Here is a 16,971-nt window from a genome sequence, read left to right on the forward strand (position 1 = left end):
TGAATTAAGTCAGATCTATAATAATAACACACTAAGGGTAAGGAATCTAGAAAGTGTCTCTTTGCATAGCTACGCAGGCCAGACAGTCGTGTAGAGCAGTACGAGCTTGCAGGATCAGTTTGCGACCCTTCCAAACCTCATCAAGACATCCCTAGGGTGTGGAAACCTGGTTCCAACACCCTCCCCAACTACCTCGGGTGAGACTTCAGTCCATGCTCTGCGGGCTGTTGCCGAAAGGGCCAATAGTGTGGGATTTGTTTGGCTAAAACACTTCTGAACCTGGGTCAGGCCCCACTAATCCAACAAATGGTTTCGTTGCCAGGACTGGGATCTGCCTAAGGAATGTCTAATGTCGGAACACTGGAACCCTACTAAGAAGGAAATTGAAGAGTGGTTAGATCAGAAGCTTCACGAGTTCATGGTACAGAAAAACAAAACTTCGCAGATATCTTAGAAGAGGTGGTTGGATCGCTACATATACATGGAAATCCACGAGATCTTCTTCGCGGCCTTCTCGTCAGAGTTGTATGATTGGATCGTGAGGCTAGCCGGTAGCCAAGGAAGGTGCAAGCTCGATCAACTGATAGTGTGGACTTCGGAGCTAGTGCACATACTAGAGGCACCAGAAGATAAGATCGTACTAGTCATGGACCACTGGCTTGACCGAATAATAGGCAGGTTTATCACTGAGTTTGCGGTAGACACAACCGTGAGCTATAGCGAAGCAGAATGACATTTTCTCAAGGGACCACGTGGTAGGTACATCAAATCCCTGAATACCTGGATTAAGATGTTGTTGTGTGAAAAGCGGGTTATGCGACTACATTAATGTTTGGAGCAACGCGGAGCAGAAGGATCTACCAAGGTATCGAAGGGTTAGGAAACAGTCCTTTAATTTCACCTCTGCAAGCAAGCAATGAAGAGTGGGCTTGGGTTTCTCCAAGGAATGCGGTCAGTTTGATAAGGTAGCGCATTCCATAGTTGTCACCTCCACTTACACCATCACCCACTTCACCTTCTTTACCTCCATCTTCAGCCACCCGACCTGTCGTTCAGCATGGCGAGTGCAATCAAGCTACCTGTATTCAAAGGAGTAGGGAATGAGGATCCAAATCAATTCTGGTTCGTAGTAAGAGCGGTATGGGAAGCACACGGGGTTACGGATGACAACATCAAGAAGGCCACATTGGTGAGCGCGCTGCAGGATCGTGTGCTGACTTGGTATATCAAGCACTCGAACGATTACCCAAATGCAGGAATAGCTGAAATCCAGATGGCGCTGAACAGAGAGTTTAGCTGGCCGAAGTCAGAGACTCAATCAATCATTGGGTTTAAAGAGATCACGATGCTTCCAGGCGAAACCCCTTGGGATCTGGATCAGAGACTGAAGAGCACGATCCACGAGGCTAATATGATGCTAACGGATGCACAACACCATGCGTGGTTTGTGGCATCTTTAACACCACACATGAGGATGGCGCTATCACAGCAGAAGCTTTCAACCCAGGCAAAAGCATTGGAAATAGCGATGAGGTTGCATGAAACTCCGATACAGGATCCTGGGTTGGGAGTCCAACAGATCCATGCGCAACTACAAAACCTATGCTTGGAAATGCAGAGTTTGAAGCAGGATAAGGTGCCCCGGCCAGGACCGTGTGAAGAAGTGTGGTGCATAAAATGTAAATGCCAAGGCCACGATAAGGATCATTGTCCGGTATTCACAAACTATTTGGCAGGAGGGGACCAATGCCATTGAGACCAGAGGCACAGGCAAGGCCAAGTGCGGCGCCTGCGCTCTGGTGCGCAATCGGAGGAAAGCACACAATGGACAACTGTCATTTATTGCAAAATTTTACACAGACCCCCTAGCAACTGTTTTGCACTTTTTGTAGGTCAGTAGGCAAAACTGTCAAAGTTATGAATTGTTGATGGATCGAACACCTACCTACAGGATGCAAATGGAGATGCAAGGCTTTGACCCAGCCATGGGGATGATGCATGCTGGATTTCAAGGGTGAGGTCAAGGACGAGGAGGAATGGGGCCAAGAAGGGGCCACAGACAGCTAATCTGTTATAATTGCGGAGGACCAAAGCACTATGCCTACAACTGTACCAATCCAACTAGAATATCGTGTTCGTACTATGAGTAGTTTGATCATGAAATGATATATTTTCCTACGTTAATCACACAGATGCATGAGAAAGCAGTAGTACATACTACTCCGACACAGAACATCCAAATGATGAGGTCTGAACAGCATGAAGAAGACCCCAACATGAATATGGTGCTCAAAAGCGGTGCAACCACAGGGGAAGATAAGGGGAAGCAGCCCGAGGAAAATACATGGGTTCGCAAGGCCCCTACAAAGCAACCTGAGTTTGACTTGGAACGTGCAAAGGAGACCTTTATGGAAGCTAAGAAGAGCTTCATGGAGGCCTCTACTTTAGGTAGCAAGGATCAACCTGAGCCGGAAATGGATCCTTCTATGCTAACTACCTTTTTAGAGACATGCATAAAGCTACTACGTGACAATAAGGTAGTGAAGGGATTACAAGAGCTGATCACTAGGTGTGCAGGGTCGGGTGAACCACGCGTGGTCCGGAAACTAGGAAAGCATGCGTTGCGCACCGATCGGGAAATGCGATTGACGGCGCAGATTGGCGAATATGAAATGGATCAGGTGATCCTGGACCTGGGTTCGGATGCAAATGTGTTACCTAAACAAACATGGGAACGCATGGGCAGGCCTACGTTGTAGTGGTCCCCGATTCTATTACAGATGGCGAACCAACAAAATATCTTTCCCATGGGAAGGCTACAAGGGGTAATAGTGGATATCGAAGGTGAAAGCACATAGACGAACTTTGAGGTAATAGAGATTGTAGACGACAGCAACCCTTACCCCGCGTTGCTAGGAATAGACTGGGCCATGGATATGAATGGAGTCATCAATCTAAAGAAGCGGAAAATGATATTTGAGAAAAATTCCCTACGCATAGTCATTCCACTAGATCCAGCCGAAGGAGAGCGCTACACTAAACCCATGCACAACGAGGGAAGTGATGATGACTTGGATTGTATCTACAAGATAACTAGGCAAGATCAGGATTGGTGAATACGACTGCAGAGGGAAGAATATCATGGGAGCGCACAGGTTCCTGCACCTCGGATTCAAACGAAGAAGATGAAAACTGGCATAATAGGTTGAATGAAGTAACGATGCTGAATTGCAATATGATGACTAGATCGCTGCGTTGCGTAACAGTGCGGGCCTAATATCCACTGACATATGATGGACTGACAACGGTGTATGAATTCTTGAACAAGTTTGAGAGTGCAGTACAAGAGCAGCAGCGGTTCAAAGCATTAAAATGGGCGCTGCGTGCGACACCTGCGCGTTGGTGGGGAACACATCAAGGCACTTTTGAAAACTAGCTTGGCTGCAGGAGGATGATGCGGCTACGGTTTGGGGAACCGGAACTACAAATGGTAGATAAATATGATGGATGCAATGACCCATGCACGCACCTCGTAAAATGGACTAAGGCCTATGGAGAGGAACCTCAGCTTGAATGGGTACACTTATTCTACCATACCTTGGATGTCATACCCAAGAACTGGTATACCGAGATAGAACTCCGACATGGTATGGGTGAATGGGATGTCTTGCGCAAAGGATTTTTGTTAACATTCACATTTGAAGACCCATGGGCCGATACTGTTGACGATGCGCTGCAAGCTGTGAAGGCTGCCATCTTCAAAATACCACAGGAACCACAGGAAGTAGTTCAACCAGTATGGGCAACCCAATTAAGCCATGCACTAGAATGTTATAATGTACAGGTAGAGGAGGATGATGATGACCCCCGAAACATTAATATTCCAGAAACAGAAGGGAGTCGCGAAGTTCGTAGACCATCAATTGAGGACCCCGACATCACTGCGTCGCTGAAAACAAAGCAGGTAAACATTGGTACCAATGCGGAGCCAAAGTACGCGACGCTTGGGGACTATTGGGATGATGCTACGGTGGATAAGGTCACCGAGTTACTCCGTGAATATCAAGATTTGTTCCCAACCAAAATCACGGATTTAAAGGGGATCATTGGCGACTTAGGGATGATGAAGATTACTTTGAAACCGGACGTGAAGCCAGTTAAGCAGTGGCCTTACCAGTTGAATCCGAAGTATAAAGAAAAGGTCCGCGAAGAGTTGGACAAAATGCTTGCAGCAGGAATAATTGAGCCAGTGGAAGAATCTGAATGGGTGAGTCCTATGGTAGTGCAGGAGAAAAAACAGAAGGGCGAAATTCAGATCTGCGTGGACCTTAGGAAGCTCAACGATGCATGTGTTCACGATCCATTCCCGACGTTGTTTATAGATGAAGTAATGGAAAATGTTGGTGGACAAGAAGCCTACTCATTCACGGATGGTTTCTCAAGGTACCATCAGATCAAGATCGCACCGGAAGATAGGAGTAAGACAACTTTCGCAACCGAATGGGGTTGTTTTCAGTACACTGTTATGCCTTTTGGACTAAAGAACGTGCCAATGATATTTTCGCATGTCGTGGTGGCCACGTTCAAGGAATTCATACACAAGTTTTTGGAGGTATATTTCGATGATTGGATTGTATTTGGGTTAGTTAAAAACCATATAGCGAGCTTACGGTTGATGCTAGATACTTGCTGCCAACACCAGATTACGCAGAATCTCAAGAAATGCACCTTCTTCATCCCCTTTGGACATTTGCTAGGCCATGTGGTCTGCAAACAAGGCTTGATGGTGGACCCTGCGAAGATTGCTGTTATTCTCAATCTGGAAGTGCCGCGAAGTGTCAAACAATTACATACCACGTTGGGACACACTGGTTACTATTGGAAGTTCATTAAGAGCTATGCACAAATCACATTACCAATGGAACAGTTGTTGAAAAAGGATGCTACATATTTTTGGAATGATGAATGTAAGAAAAGTCTGGAGGTTCTCAAGGAAAAAATGGCATCCGCTCCCATTCTGGTCTTTCCAAAATGGGACATTGAATTTCATGTACATGTTGATGCATCGTGTATCGCGTTGGGCGCTGTGCTTACGCAGGAAGGTGCAGAAGGTGTCAATCACCCCATCATGTTTGCAAGTCGACGGCTGTACAAAGCTGAAAAGAACTATTCTACTATTGAGCGTGAAGGATCTGCGATGGTATACGCACTCCAGAAATACCACCACTATCTGCTGGGTGGGCCCTTTAAGATGTATACCGATCATTCCGCATTGAAATACTTGGTGAATAAGCCTGTGTTGGGGGGCGCATATGCAGATGGCTACTCCTATTTCAAGAGTATGACTTTGAGGTCATCGTAAAGCCAAGATGCTTAAATGCAAGACTATATCACCTGTCATGAATTGAGAACGGCGAGGAGCCAACAAATTTGGTGGAAGGACTACCTGATGCACAATTCTATGCAGTGCGGGTTGCGGATGGCCACTTCGAAGATATAATCCATTTCTTAACCACAGGGACCACGCCACAGGGATATTCAGTCCAGTAGAAGAAAGAATTGGTGATACAAGCGGCGGATTTTTCTGTCATCGCAGGGCACCTCTATAAAATGGGAAATGATGAGATATTACGAAGATATGTACCTGAATTTGAAAGAGGACAGATCTTCACAGAAGCACATGGGGGGGTTGCAGGAGGCCACTATGCGGGATGGGCGACCGCATAGAAGATTCTTCACGCCAGCCTATGGTGGCCAACCCTACATCAAGATTCGAAAGCATACTTTTAGGCCTGTGACGTATGTCAACGGACTGGGAAACCATCGCGAAGGGATGAGATGCCACTCAATCCATAGATGATGCTACAGCCATTCAAAAAATGGGAAATAGACTTTGTGGGGCCGATCAAGCCTCAGGGGAAGACGGGTGTGCACTACATCATCACCGCGACTGAGTACCTGACTCGATGGGCAGAAGCACAACCGGTTAAGAACTACACGGTTTCCATGACTGCAAATTTTTTGTTCGAAAATGTGCTGACACGGTTTGGATGCTCGAAAATTCTCATGAGTGACCGCAGAATGCACTTACTAAATGAAACTATCAGCACACTCACCGAAGAGTTGCAGGTGTATCATCAGCAGAGCACACCATATCTTCCACAAGCTAATGGGATAGTAGAAGCATTTAACAAAATTCTGTAGAATGTGTTGACTAAAGTATGTAACACGCAACGAAACAACTGGGACTTGCGTATACCTGTCGTATTATGGGCCTACCGAACCACATGCAAAAAATCGTCAGGTTAGACACCATTCATGTTAGTCTATGGCACTGAAGCAGTTATGCCAATGGAATACATTGTACCCAGTCTACGGATCACAATGATGACAGGCATGGCAGATCGCGAAGCTTTGGAAGAAAAGCTCGTGCAACTAAAAGAACTTGAGGAAGAACGGTTTCTAGTGGGATTCCATCAACAAATACAAAAAAAGTGCGAGAAAGATTGGCACGATCGCCATATCAAGTTTCGCACGTTCAAGATAAATGATTTAGTATTGCTATATGACAGTAAGTTCGAAAAATTTCCTGGAAAATTTAGAATGCTTTGGTTAGGACCATACGTGGTAAAAAAAGTCACAGACGGAGGCGTGGTCCAACTCGTCAAACTAAATGGGGAGCCCTTCCCAGGAAGAGTAAATGGCAGTCTTCTGAAGCCCAACACGGGGGGGTCGGCTACATGACTAACCAACTGAAGCACAGTCTCACTGCTCCAGACAGTTGAAAGAGAGTGCGGGACAATAAAACAGTCTATTATGGAGTTATGCGACAATAGTGGTGCACGCAGGATCGGTATGTCACAAGGGTATGTTATAAACAAGGAAGTAACTGTTGGTATCATTGTTCATGACAAGATGTCCACGTTACGGTGAAAAGAAGAGGGCGGCGAGCAATTAAGATATGAAGTACGAGCCAGATTCGAAACAATCTACCGTAAATCTAGCATTAATGAGCCATAAAAGGAGGGAACGACTAAATTTGAATTTCAACAGGCCTATAAATCACAGCGGGGAATCCACTGAACAAACTGTGGCATCTGGAGAATTAAGCTATTGTGCCCTCCAATAGGTTTGGAACCGTCGAACTTCGACAATGGGGGAGTAAGCCTAGTGTTTTCAACATTTCAAAAAGAGACGCAGGACCTTCTGGACAGCGTAATGTCGATGGATGAGGACGCCACACCGAGCTCAATGCTGACAGTGGGAGATGTACCGAAAATTCTCAAACAAGTAGCAACACTAGTCCAGATGCTGCTGCATAAACCATAGTCTGGAAAGCGATCTATGAAAGATAAGGGTAAGACGGTGAATCTTGAGACAAATGACGGAATTCCATTTAACAGTTCGTCTCTGATGAGCCTTGAAGATTGGGACCTCGTGGACAATAACAACTCTCTTGCAAAAATGCAACACAAGCTTCAGTAGACATTGAGTATATTGAACCAGCGATCGCAAGCTTGCTGCTCTTGCACGAAAAGTTCACGCGTTTGACATCTCAGCTAGAGCTAAATTCCTATGAGGGGTCACTTTTTATTAACCTAGTAGAGAAAAATGAGCATCATCAGCTGAGCAGATTAGTAAGGGCAATGGAGCAGGAGCTTGAAGCAGCGTTGCAAGAGGCAATGATGGAGCAACCGATTGTAGTGCCTCACTCCCAGGGATGGTGGACCATGAAGCCTTGGTAGCGCGACTCGCCACAGTGGCAGGGTGACTCGGGATGAGTCACGATGATTGTGTTGGGGGCCTGTTGGGTAGCGGATCCCCCGCGTAATGGTGTTGGGTCTAACGCCCACAATTTTGGGTAATGGTATTGTAAAGGTTCTGCGAAGTGCACAAAGCGCGAATAGTAATGAGTCAAGTCAAGGGTTTGTCCACCTAAAATATTGTAAATTAATATAGAATGAGCTTAGTCTGATCTTAAGTGTTATGGGGGTATGAATGCGAGATTGCTCTGAGTCTGTAAGTCTGAGTCGAGGTTGGTAGTAGTTAGAGTAGGCTCTGTAGCTGTGTGCGTGGACACCTACAGCTGAGTGCGCAGGGCGGAATTGGATTGTACTAGAACGGAATATTAATAAAAGATAAGTTTTTCTGAATTATTGTGCATCTGGTCGCAGATCTATGTGGTCGTTCTTATGTTATGTTTTTATGCATATCTTTAATGTTTATGTTTGTGCGCACTGGTTATAAATATTGAATGTTTGATTAAGACCGTTGAATTAAGTCAGATCTATAATAATAACACACTAAGGGTAAGGAATCTAGAAATTGTCTCTTCGCATAGCTACGCGAAGGACAGACAGTCACGCAGAGCAGTGTGAGCTCGCAGGATCGGTTCGCGACCCTTCCAAACCTCATCAAGACATCCCTAGGGTGCGGAAACCTGGTTCCAGCACCCTCCCATACTACCTCGGGTGAGACTTCAGTCTGCACTCCGCGGGCTATTGCCGAAAGGGCCGGTAGTGCGGGATTTGTTTGGCTAAAAGACTTCTAAACCTAGGTCAAGCCCCACTAAGCCAACAGTCTCACATTATTGATTCAATTAATATAAGTTCAAAAAGGTAAATACTCAAAGCAGACTGAGTCTAATGCCATGAATCCAAATTTTGGGAAAATATTTAAAATTTAAAATTACCTCATATGAGAAATAGAGGAAGGTACAGATAGGATTTTTTTGATAAATTATATATCCATCAATGTGAATGGTCTCTGACATTGCTTCGCTATTAGCAAGCTTGGTTACTACCCTAGCGAAGTTTTCCTTAATGTCGTATAAGCATGGCCCCTCTGCCAGTAGGCATCCATAGCCCCGTCGAGTTTACTTGTATTTCCCATGCTTCCCCTTTTGATCACCCTTTTGATAAGCATATTTTTTAGTTGAGTTTATGATTTAAGTAAGTGAAAGGGGTGGGATGGTAAAATATACTTATGAAAATGGATATAATACTTCCATAATGTTGACTCCCATATATTTCCCCGCAACTAACATTTAGAGGTTTTTGTATGAAGTGGAGGGATGGGAAAGATCCATTAAGTTAAACTCAAGTTTAGTTATTTCCTTTGAAAAGATGAACTATATCACTTAAAAATATACATGTTCTTCCATGAAAAATATTTAAAGCAAGATGGCTTTAGGATTCTATAAAAATATCTCTTGAAGGTAAATGAAACCCATTGAAATAGACAAAGTAAAAATTTCCCATGTATGCCAACCAAAGTTGGGTATGGAAAAGTCGTTTTACATAAATCTTGGCAATATCTACAAAATTGATCCAAAACCAATCAACAAAAGTAAAAACAAATCCAAACCAAAGCGAAAGAAGAAATCAACATACTCCAAAAATTTCAAAGAAGGAGAATAAGAATGAAAGAAGATCCCAAATTAAAATACAACCCCAACAAGACTAACTATAAAATGTCTCAACAAAATAGTAAAACAAGACAATCATGAGTGTGTTCATCTTAAGTTGATATTTTAATGAATTTTATCTTGTAGAGTTATAAGCGATTAGGTTCTCAAATTGTAAAGTGAATAGCAGTTATGAAGTAAAATTAAGCTAAAAGAGAAGTTTTTTCCCTTCGCAAATTTTCTTGTTTCAAAGCAAAGCCTACATGAGAACATCTTGACCATTAAAAACTAGGCTTGAAAAGTAAACCAAAAGTTTAGAGACTCCCCAATTTAACTGATTTGATGAGCATCATTACTGCTCTTTCCAAAACACAGAGGCAAACAACAAAGAGAATGAGTTCCAAATCTGAGTTGGTATGGGTGTGAAAAGAAAAATCTTGAAGTCCTACAAAATAGGGTTGTTGTAGCGGCTACAACCACCCTCCAAAATTTTTCCTTAGCTTCTTTTTGGAACCTCCCTACCATCTATCCTCAGCACCATGTCTTGCACTGTCAAGTACACAGGCTTTAGCTGAGTTTTAGTGGCTTGTCTGCCTGTACATGTCAGCTTGTTTGTCTCCCTCCCGCAGACCAGTATTCCAGAATTAGACTATTTGCTGGCGGAGCAGCTCCCCTAGAAAATTACCCAATTCTGGAGGGGAACCAGCCTTCCCTATAGAAATTGCAAAAATAATGTTGGGAAGCCTACTGACCTCCAGAATTGCACAGAACAGTGAGACAGGCCTCCCATAGAAAACTGCGCTATTTGGCCCAACACTGAACATCATCCCATAAATTGCACAATCCTAGGAGACAGTCACCTGCTAACCCCAGAAATTGTGAAATCCCTCGGGGAAAACCAGCCATAAACTATGCAAATCCTTCTCCTATGCTTGTAGGTTGTTGCATGTGCCTTCAGGTTGGCCAGTTCCCTCTGGGTCTGAGCAAAACTAATTTGCATGCATGGGCTATTTTTTCCGAAATAGCAAAAAGCATCCTTGGAGTTTAGGGATCTATTTTTAGTAGATGGAGGTTACATGCAAAGTTCATTTTAGAAACCGCCCTCCAAGTGTCTCTTTTTCCTAGATTTGTGGCATGCGCGTCATGAGCCTCAAACTTATTTATTCAATGCTACAGAGCTCATTCTTCACATCGATCATGGAGCTCTTACATCCCACATCACATGTAGGAGTCGTCGGCATGTTCAACTCGGATTTTTCCAGGTAAGTCAACTTTACATGTCTTTTGCAACTTTTCTGTCACTTTTTTTTTGTTTTGACTTGTGTGAGTGTTTTCTGCTTGATTTTAATGAACGCTTGATGTGGTTTGCATGCATGTTAGTCTGTATAAGCACCTTTTCAGTTTTCATTTGCATCTCACTGTTGTCACATCCATGACATTGTTTTGCACCAACGGTTGTCGTTGTGGCAACCCGTTTCACACGCATGCATGTTTTCCCATTTTTCTGAATCTTGCATTTGTTATTTGCATGCATGATCATTCACTCTTTCTTACACTCAATTTCACCATGCATTCGAAGCTTCACATTTTTTCAGTCACCTGTCGGCAGGTCTAGGCAACCTTGGCCTGGGCCTCACCTTGCTCGAACATCATTGCACATTTTTGAGAGGGAAGGTTTTGCCTTCCTCCCAGAAAATGCATAAAACTGGCCAGACACTATCCTCCATGCCTGCTCTATGCAAATATGAGAGGTAGTGCTCTGCTGGCCCAGAAAATTGTGCAATGCAGTCCCTGAGCTTGCATGCCTTACTAACTGAAATTGTGCATTGCGCAATCTCAGCCCCCATCATGTCAACCTGGATTGTGCACTGTGCAATTCCAGCATCCAACCAACCTCTCGATAGTCGGTACTATGTTTTTCATAGTTCTAGCAGTTAGTCTCCTGGCCTCCCGGTGAAAATTGCGCAGTCCTTGCAGTCAGTCTCCTGGGTATGTTGCATGTCAGTCCTCAAGTTTGCTTTGGTTTTCAACTGAAATATTTCTTGCCATGAATTTCGTGATGTCTCCAAGTATTGCAGTTGTTCGCCCATCTCTCAGCAATTCAGGTTCAATGGCCTCCAAGAGAGCAGGCTCAAAGGACACCATCGGAAGCGCAACTGGAGATGCAGTTGAGCAAGTGTCTATGATTTTGGCGATTTACGACAACACCAAGCTACTCATAGAAAAAGACATCAGTTTGAAACGGTAGGACACCAATGATACATTATTAGGAACATTTGGGGAATATCTAGAAGACCTCAAGGTCTATGTGAATATTCACAAGTCTGGTTTGTACCAGATTGCATGTAGGTATCCCGTGTTTCCATGCGCGGAAATGATACATTGGATCGTCTCGCATATTGATCCTGAGACAATGTTGTTAAGAAGTGTCAGTGGGACAGATCTTGCTACATTCAGGGCACAGGACTATCAGCAGATGTACCACTTGCTATAGTCGGTGATCATAATGGAGACACCCTTCAGCAGACCCAACAGTAGTGCAAAATCCATGGATATCTTGAAGAGCCGAGTGAAGGAGCCAGCCAAGTTCAGGATGAAACCTAACCAAGTTTACAAGACGAAGATACTTTGGAAGGCATATCAGTACATAGTCATATTTTCATGCCGCCTATATGGCCAAGGCAATAGAGAGACTTTCCCACAGAGTTGGGTGATCGTGTTGGACCAACTGGCTAGTGAAGGCAAACCATGCAACTGGTCTGACATGTTGGCTCACATGCTGAAGGAATAGGTAACAAAAGCCTGGTTATCGCCCAAAGGTTAGCAAGCAGAGATATACATGTCTTCATACATTCTGGATGCAATTTTTTCCCGTCTACAGTTCCCAAACTTGAGTTGGGAATGGACATCAGGTGGAAACCTCTGTACACACTTACTGCATATTTTTCTCTGAATGCAGTTTCCGCGGAGTCATCACACAGTTGTCAGACCATTTTGTCACCCCGATGTACAATATTATATTTGAGCAGGATCCACCTTGCATGTCGCAGGTAGAAATGGAGGCATTAATCGACATAGCGGATCGGTATGCCTCACCTCTTAGCACCTTCATATAGATGTACAGCGCGGAGAAGCCTCCGCATGTTTTACCGAAGTTTTCCATGGATAAGCTCACAATGCAAGAAGTGGCGTACCACATCTCGACAAGACTGTCAGCTAGATTGCATCGAAAGAAGAAGGCACCCTAACCCTCTCTTCCTTTGTGGATCGGGTTATATGACATACGAAATATCAAGCATGTTGATGCTGAGACGGAGGAGTTCAAAAGATTTACTTTCAGCACCATAAGCTTCAATCCGTACAACCCGCACTACTTTGTAAAGGACCACTATGCAAAAGTGAAATTTCCTTGGATCCATGGGGCAAGTCATTAGGCTGAGGAAGACCCATGGAGATATTGCCACAGTGTATCTAGGCTCAATGAGTCGGTCGGCATAGCTATGGAATGGTTAGCGAAGCAGTGCGAAGTAGTGCAAAGCTGCATCTAGGAGAGCACCATCATCAACAACATAGAGGGTAACATGCATGCGCGTGACAAAGGCAAGAGAAAGATTGTTGATAGTACAGAGGCAGAACAAAGCTGCAAGTTCAAAGCAGACCCACTTGTGGAGAAAGAAGCTTTGGAGATAGAGGCGAAGAAGAAACAGCGCAATAGGAGGAACGTGCAAAGGCAGAGAGAGAAACATAGGATGGAGGAAACAGTGAAGGAGTTGCAAGAGTTAAAGCAGCAACTCCAGGAAGAACAAGAGTTGTGCAGACATGAGAAGGAAGCACAACAAGGATAGACACAGTAGGAGGCACAACATGCATAGATTGATGAAATTGGGCCCATACAGGTTGTGGACTCATCCGAGCAGCTGGCACAAAGCAAACAAGGTGAGTAGTCGCAGGAGCAGGAATTCACTCAAGAGATTGAACAGATACTTGAGCAAATGGATACAGATATGGAGCAACTAGAGTCAGAACAGGATATTGACCTCATGCCTTACAACCAAGAGTTTGATCCACCGGCTTCATCAGATATGGAAGCAGAGAAAGTCTTGAGTGACTAAGGAGAAATTGAGATCCTTGAAGACAATCCGGAAGAAGATATTCACAACATATCATTCGACGAGTCGCAGCATAGAGTTGTGCAATCGCGCAAAAGTGACTACTATGGATTTCCACACATCTCCTGTGCAGTTTGAAGAAGTGAAAACTCGAGGTGGTATCTTCAGCATATGCTATGGTAGCATCATCCAATGTGGTGCGAATGGCTAAGAAGTTACAGACAGCCAAGCAGGGAGGAGAACAGGTTACAGCATCTGCTAGAGCAGAGTTGAAGAGAGAAATATTGAATGAGGTATCGTCTCTTGAGACAGTCATGCGAATGTTCTATTTCATATTTGTCAACATGCATAAGTCAGTTGTCCATCTCAATGGTTGGCATCAACGTTGTGCTAGGAGGGCACGCATCTTGTCAGATTTTCACACTGTCGTCGTCTACATGCAAACATGGACAATGAGATACAAGGGAGCCCCGTTACACTTGCTCAAGTTGATGAAGTCCAAGGCGGTAGAGTTGAAGGCACGCATCCGGAGTCAGATCTAGAACTATGAAGAACTCCCACTTCTCATCACCAGTTTGTAGGCTTCACACGCATGGGTGTTCAGAAGCATGGATGTTGTTGTGCGTGTGCATGCGATTCCATCCATTGGGACACTCACTGAGGCAAAGACAAAGAATCAAGTCTGACTAGAGCTGGACATGTACTTTTGACCAGTTGATGCGTAGACTTGGAAATCAGCACAGACACTATGCATCAGCCTGTCGCTAGTTCAGACGCACTCAAGACAATGATGCACATGTTATCAGATGAGTTGGAAAGAGGACCCAAATCAGTGTACCCGGATGCAACGGAGGCAAGAGTTCATTTCCATAAAGATGTCACCACAGAGTACACAAACACCATCACGGACTACCAAGCTTGGCATCAGTTTGCCACCATCAACCCTTAGCTTGCAAATGGGGTAGCAAGCTAAGTGGGCTTGATTGTGGGGAAAAACTCCACAGTTAAGCGCGCTTGAGCCAGAGGAGTTCTGGGATGGGTGACCTCCTGGGAAGTCCTGGTTACCGGGTGCAAGCCCCGGAAGTGATGATTGATGCTATGTGATTCGTTCTCCACATTTCACTAGTTTCAATCCCACTTCTTCACCCCTGTGAGCATCACCCGATGCAATGAGTGCTAAGTGAACTATTCAAAAATCATGAGAAATTAGTCACTTTACGACTACCTCTCATGGAAATGGTCATACTTTGAATGACTTACTTAACGCAGTTGAATCCCAAAAATGATATCTAATATAATGCACTGCGTAAATCCCCCATACTTAAAAACCATCAACCATTGCGAGGATTTCAAAGAGTTGGTCTTCCCACAGTTTTCTAAGTCTTAGTGATGTCTTTCATGGCTTGCTCAAGCCTATTTTGTCTCACATGGGTACAATTGTAGATTGTATGTAACATCTTGTAAAGTGAAAGTCCAAGTGTCGATAGTTGAATGTAACAGTCATAGAGTAGTTGAAGAGTCATGAGGGTAGGTGAGCAGTCACAAAGGGGAATGTCAAGGGTCACCCCATGCTTTGTTATTTATAGAACCTCATAACTGATTGTATGGGATTTTGGGCAGCCAAGCTTCCTATAGGAGTATATTAGAGAAAGTTGGGAGTGTACTGTAACAAGCCTTGACTTCTCCACGGTGCAGATCTAGTACATCTCTTTGGAGGAGCAAGCGACAGTCACTGTAACATTTCGTTATTGGGACTAGTGGTTGGTCATGGTTGTACTGTATGATTGGAACTTTCACTTCTTAATATAACAGATCCAAGATGTTTCATGCATATGTTGTTATTGTATTTCAGTTATCTTGGTTACTCTAATGATATATGTAGTTGTTTGCTTATGCATGTATGTATAGACTCTTTTTGTATATGTATGTATGAATCTTACTGAGATGTGTTGTTGGTTTAACCATCACTTTGGATTGTTGGTTCACCTGCCTTCCAGTTTGTGATGCATCTTTGCTCGTGTGTTCCCTTCCAATCCGCGAGTTTCCGCAGGTTTCTAAGGGGTGCACTCGCCCCACCTTCCGTGTGTTAGGACCATTCACGCACCTTCCTTGGATTGTTCTGCATGTCGCACCCTTGCTACCAACAAGGACATCCTACTTACCTCTGCGCGCAACCACGGTCAAGGCGATACAGTACGTCCCACTGCTGGGACTCATACACCAAATGGTCTGAGGTCTAATTGGGACTTCTTACCGGGGATATCCCTTGACATGTTGGCGGGTCCATCACAGTCAACAAGGGTTTTGTATCAGTGAAAAATAAAACAAATTTGAAACAAAAATGAAAAGAAATAGAAAAGGATGAAAATGGGCGTATGAAGCTTACCATTTGAATAATTTCATTTAAATTTTACCTGAAAGATGTTGATTTTCTCCAACAAAAGATGACCTCTTATTTTGATTGGAGTTAAAAGCATAAAGAATTTGTATTCTATCAATTTTCATTGGCCCAAAACCATAATTTATTAAATCTAAATTAAAGCGAGTAGTAAATCTAGGAAAAATAATGATTCATGTTCAAGAAATTCTGAAGTAAATAAATTTCATCAGAAATGAAAATGAATATGTGCTTCTTAATTAATTGCAGTGGCAATTGTTCTCTTTGTCTTTTAGATTTCATATCAACTCCAAGATTTTCATAAATTCTAAAAAATCAAGACCAAGTCCCAATCTATGTAGCACTTATGTGTATATGGAGAGGTCTTGAATATTTTCTTGATAAATATGGAGCGATATATCAAAAATAAGAAAACCACAAGAGAATTCAAACAAAAATTGAATATAATTCATTACCTTTGTGTATTCTGAATTTCCCTACCAATTGTTGCATTAACATAGTGGTTTCTCAAGATTTCCTTGAAAAGAAAATGAGGATGCACACTAAAAGATGATTGGGATGACGAGATAAGCATCTAATAGTAGGATAAAGACGAAAATGTAAGTGAGCCAGAGGTGATGAACTTCTCATTAACCAGGAGATTGTCATGAAGAGGAAAAAGATGCCTAACTATACCTGTGAGGATATATGTCCAATGAAGGCACAACGATAAGATCCAAGTGCATATACCAGGAAGAATGGATATCCCTGAAGTCACTTAATCATCGTAAGAAATGAATGCTTGGATGTTGGACTAAATTATAATTAAAACACATCCAGGTTCTTGAATACCAAGGTAACATGGTATTCAAGATTGAATAAAGCACATTAAATAAAAAGGTAATCAATGAGGATGTACATGTGAGCATAGGGACAGGGCAAATTGTCTAGTAATGAATGGATTAACCAGAGGCCTACGAGAATACATAATGCGATATGCCGAAGTTTCAAGATGAAAAGAAATGAAAAGGAAATTTCAGGAAGAAATTTAAATAGCTTTATGATAACAGCTCAATATT

The 16,971-nt window shown here is 43.4% G+C and overlaps 1 protein-coding gene across 1 annotated transcript; it reads left to right on the plus strand.

Moving 5' to 3' along the window:
* The first annotated feature begins 6,351 nt into the window (after window positions 1-6,351).
* Window positions 6,352-6,744, plus strand: LOC149185563 (uncharacterized). Its single transcript, XM_089409083.1, has one exon. The coding sequence runs from the start codon at window positions 6,352-6,354 to the stop codon at window positions 6,742-6,744; it is 393 nt and encodes a 130-aa protein (XP_089265209.1).
* Window positions 6,745-16,971: the final 10,227 nt, after the last annotated feature.

Source organism: Pinus tabuliformis, chromosome 3_1 (assembly GCF_031772625.1).
Source record: "Pinus tabuliformis cultivar Carrire ecotype Pingquan chromosome 3_1, CPIR1, whole genome shotgun sequence".
Lineage (NCBI taxonomy): Eukaryota > Viridiplantae > Streptophyta > Pinopsida > Pinales > Pinaceae > Pinus > Pinus tabuliformis.

Coding starts and splice junctions, on each gene's coding strand:
- LOC149185563 (XM_089409083.1), top strand. CDS start 6,352: ATGGAATACATTGTACCCAGTCTACGGATCACAATGATGACAGGCATG.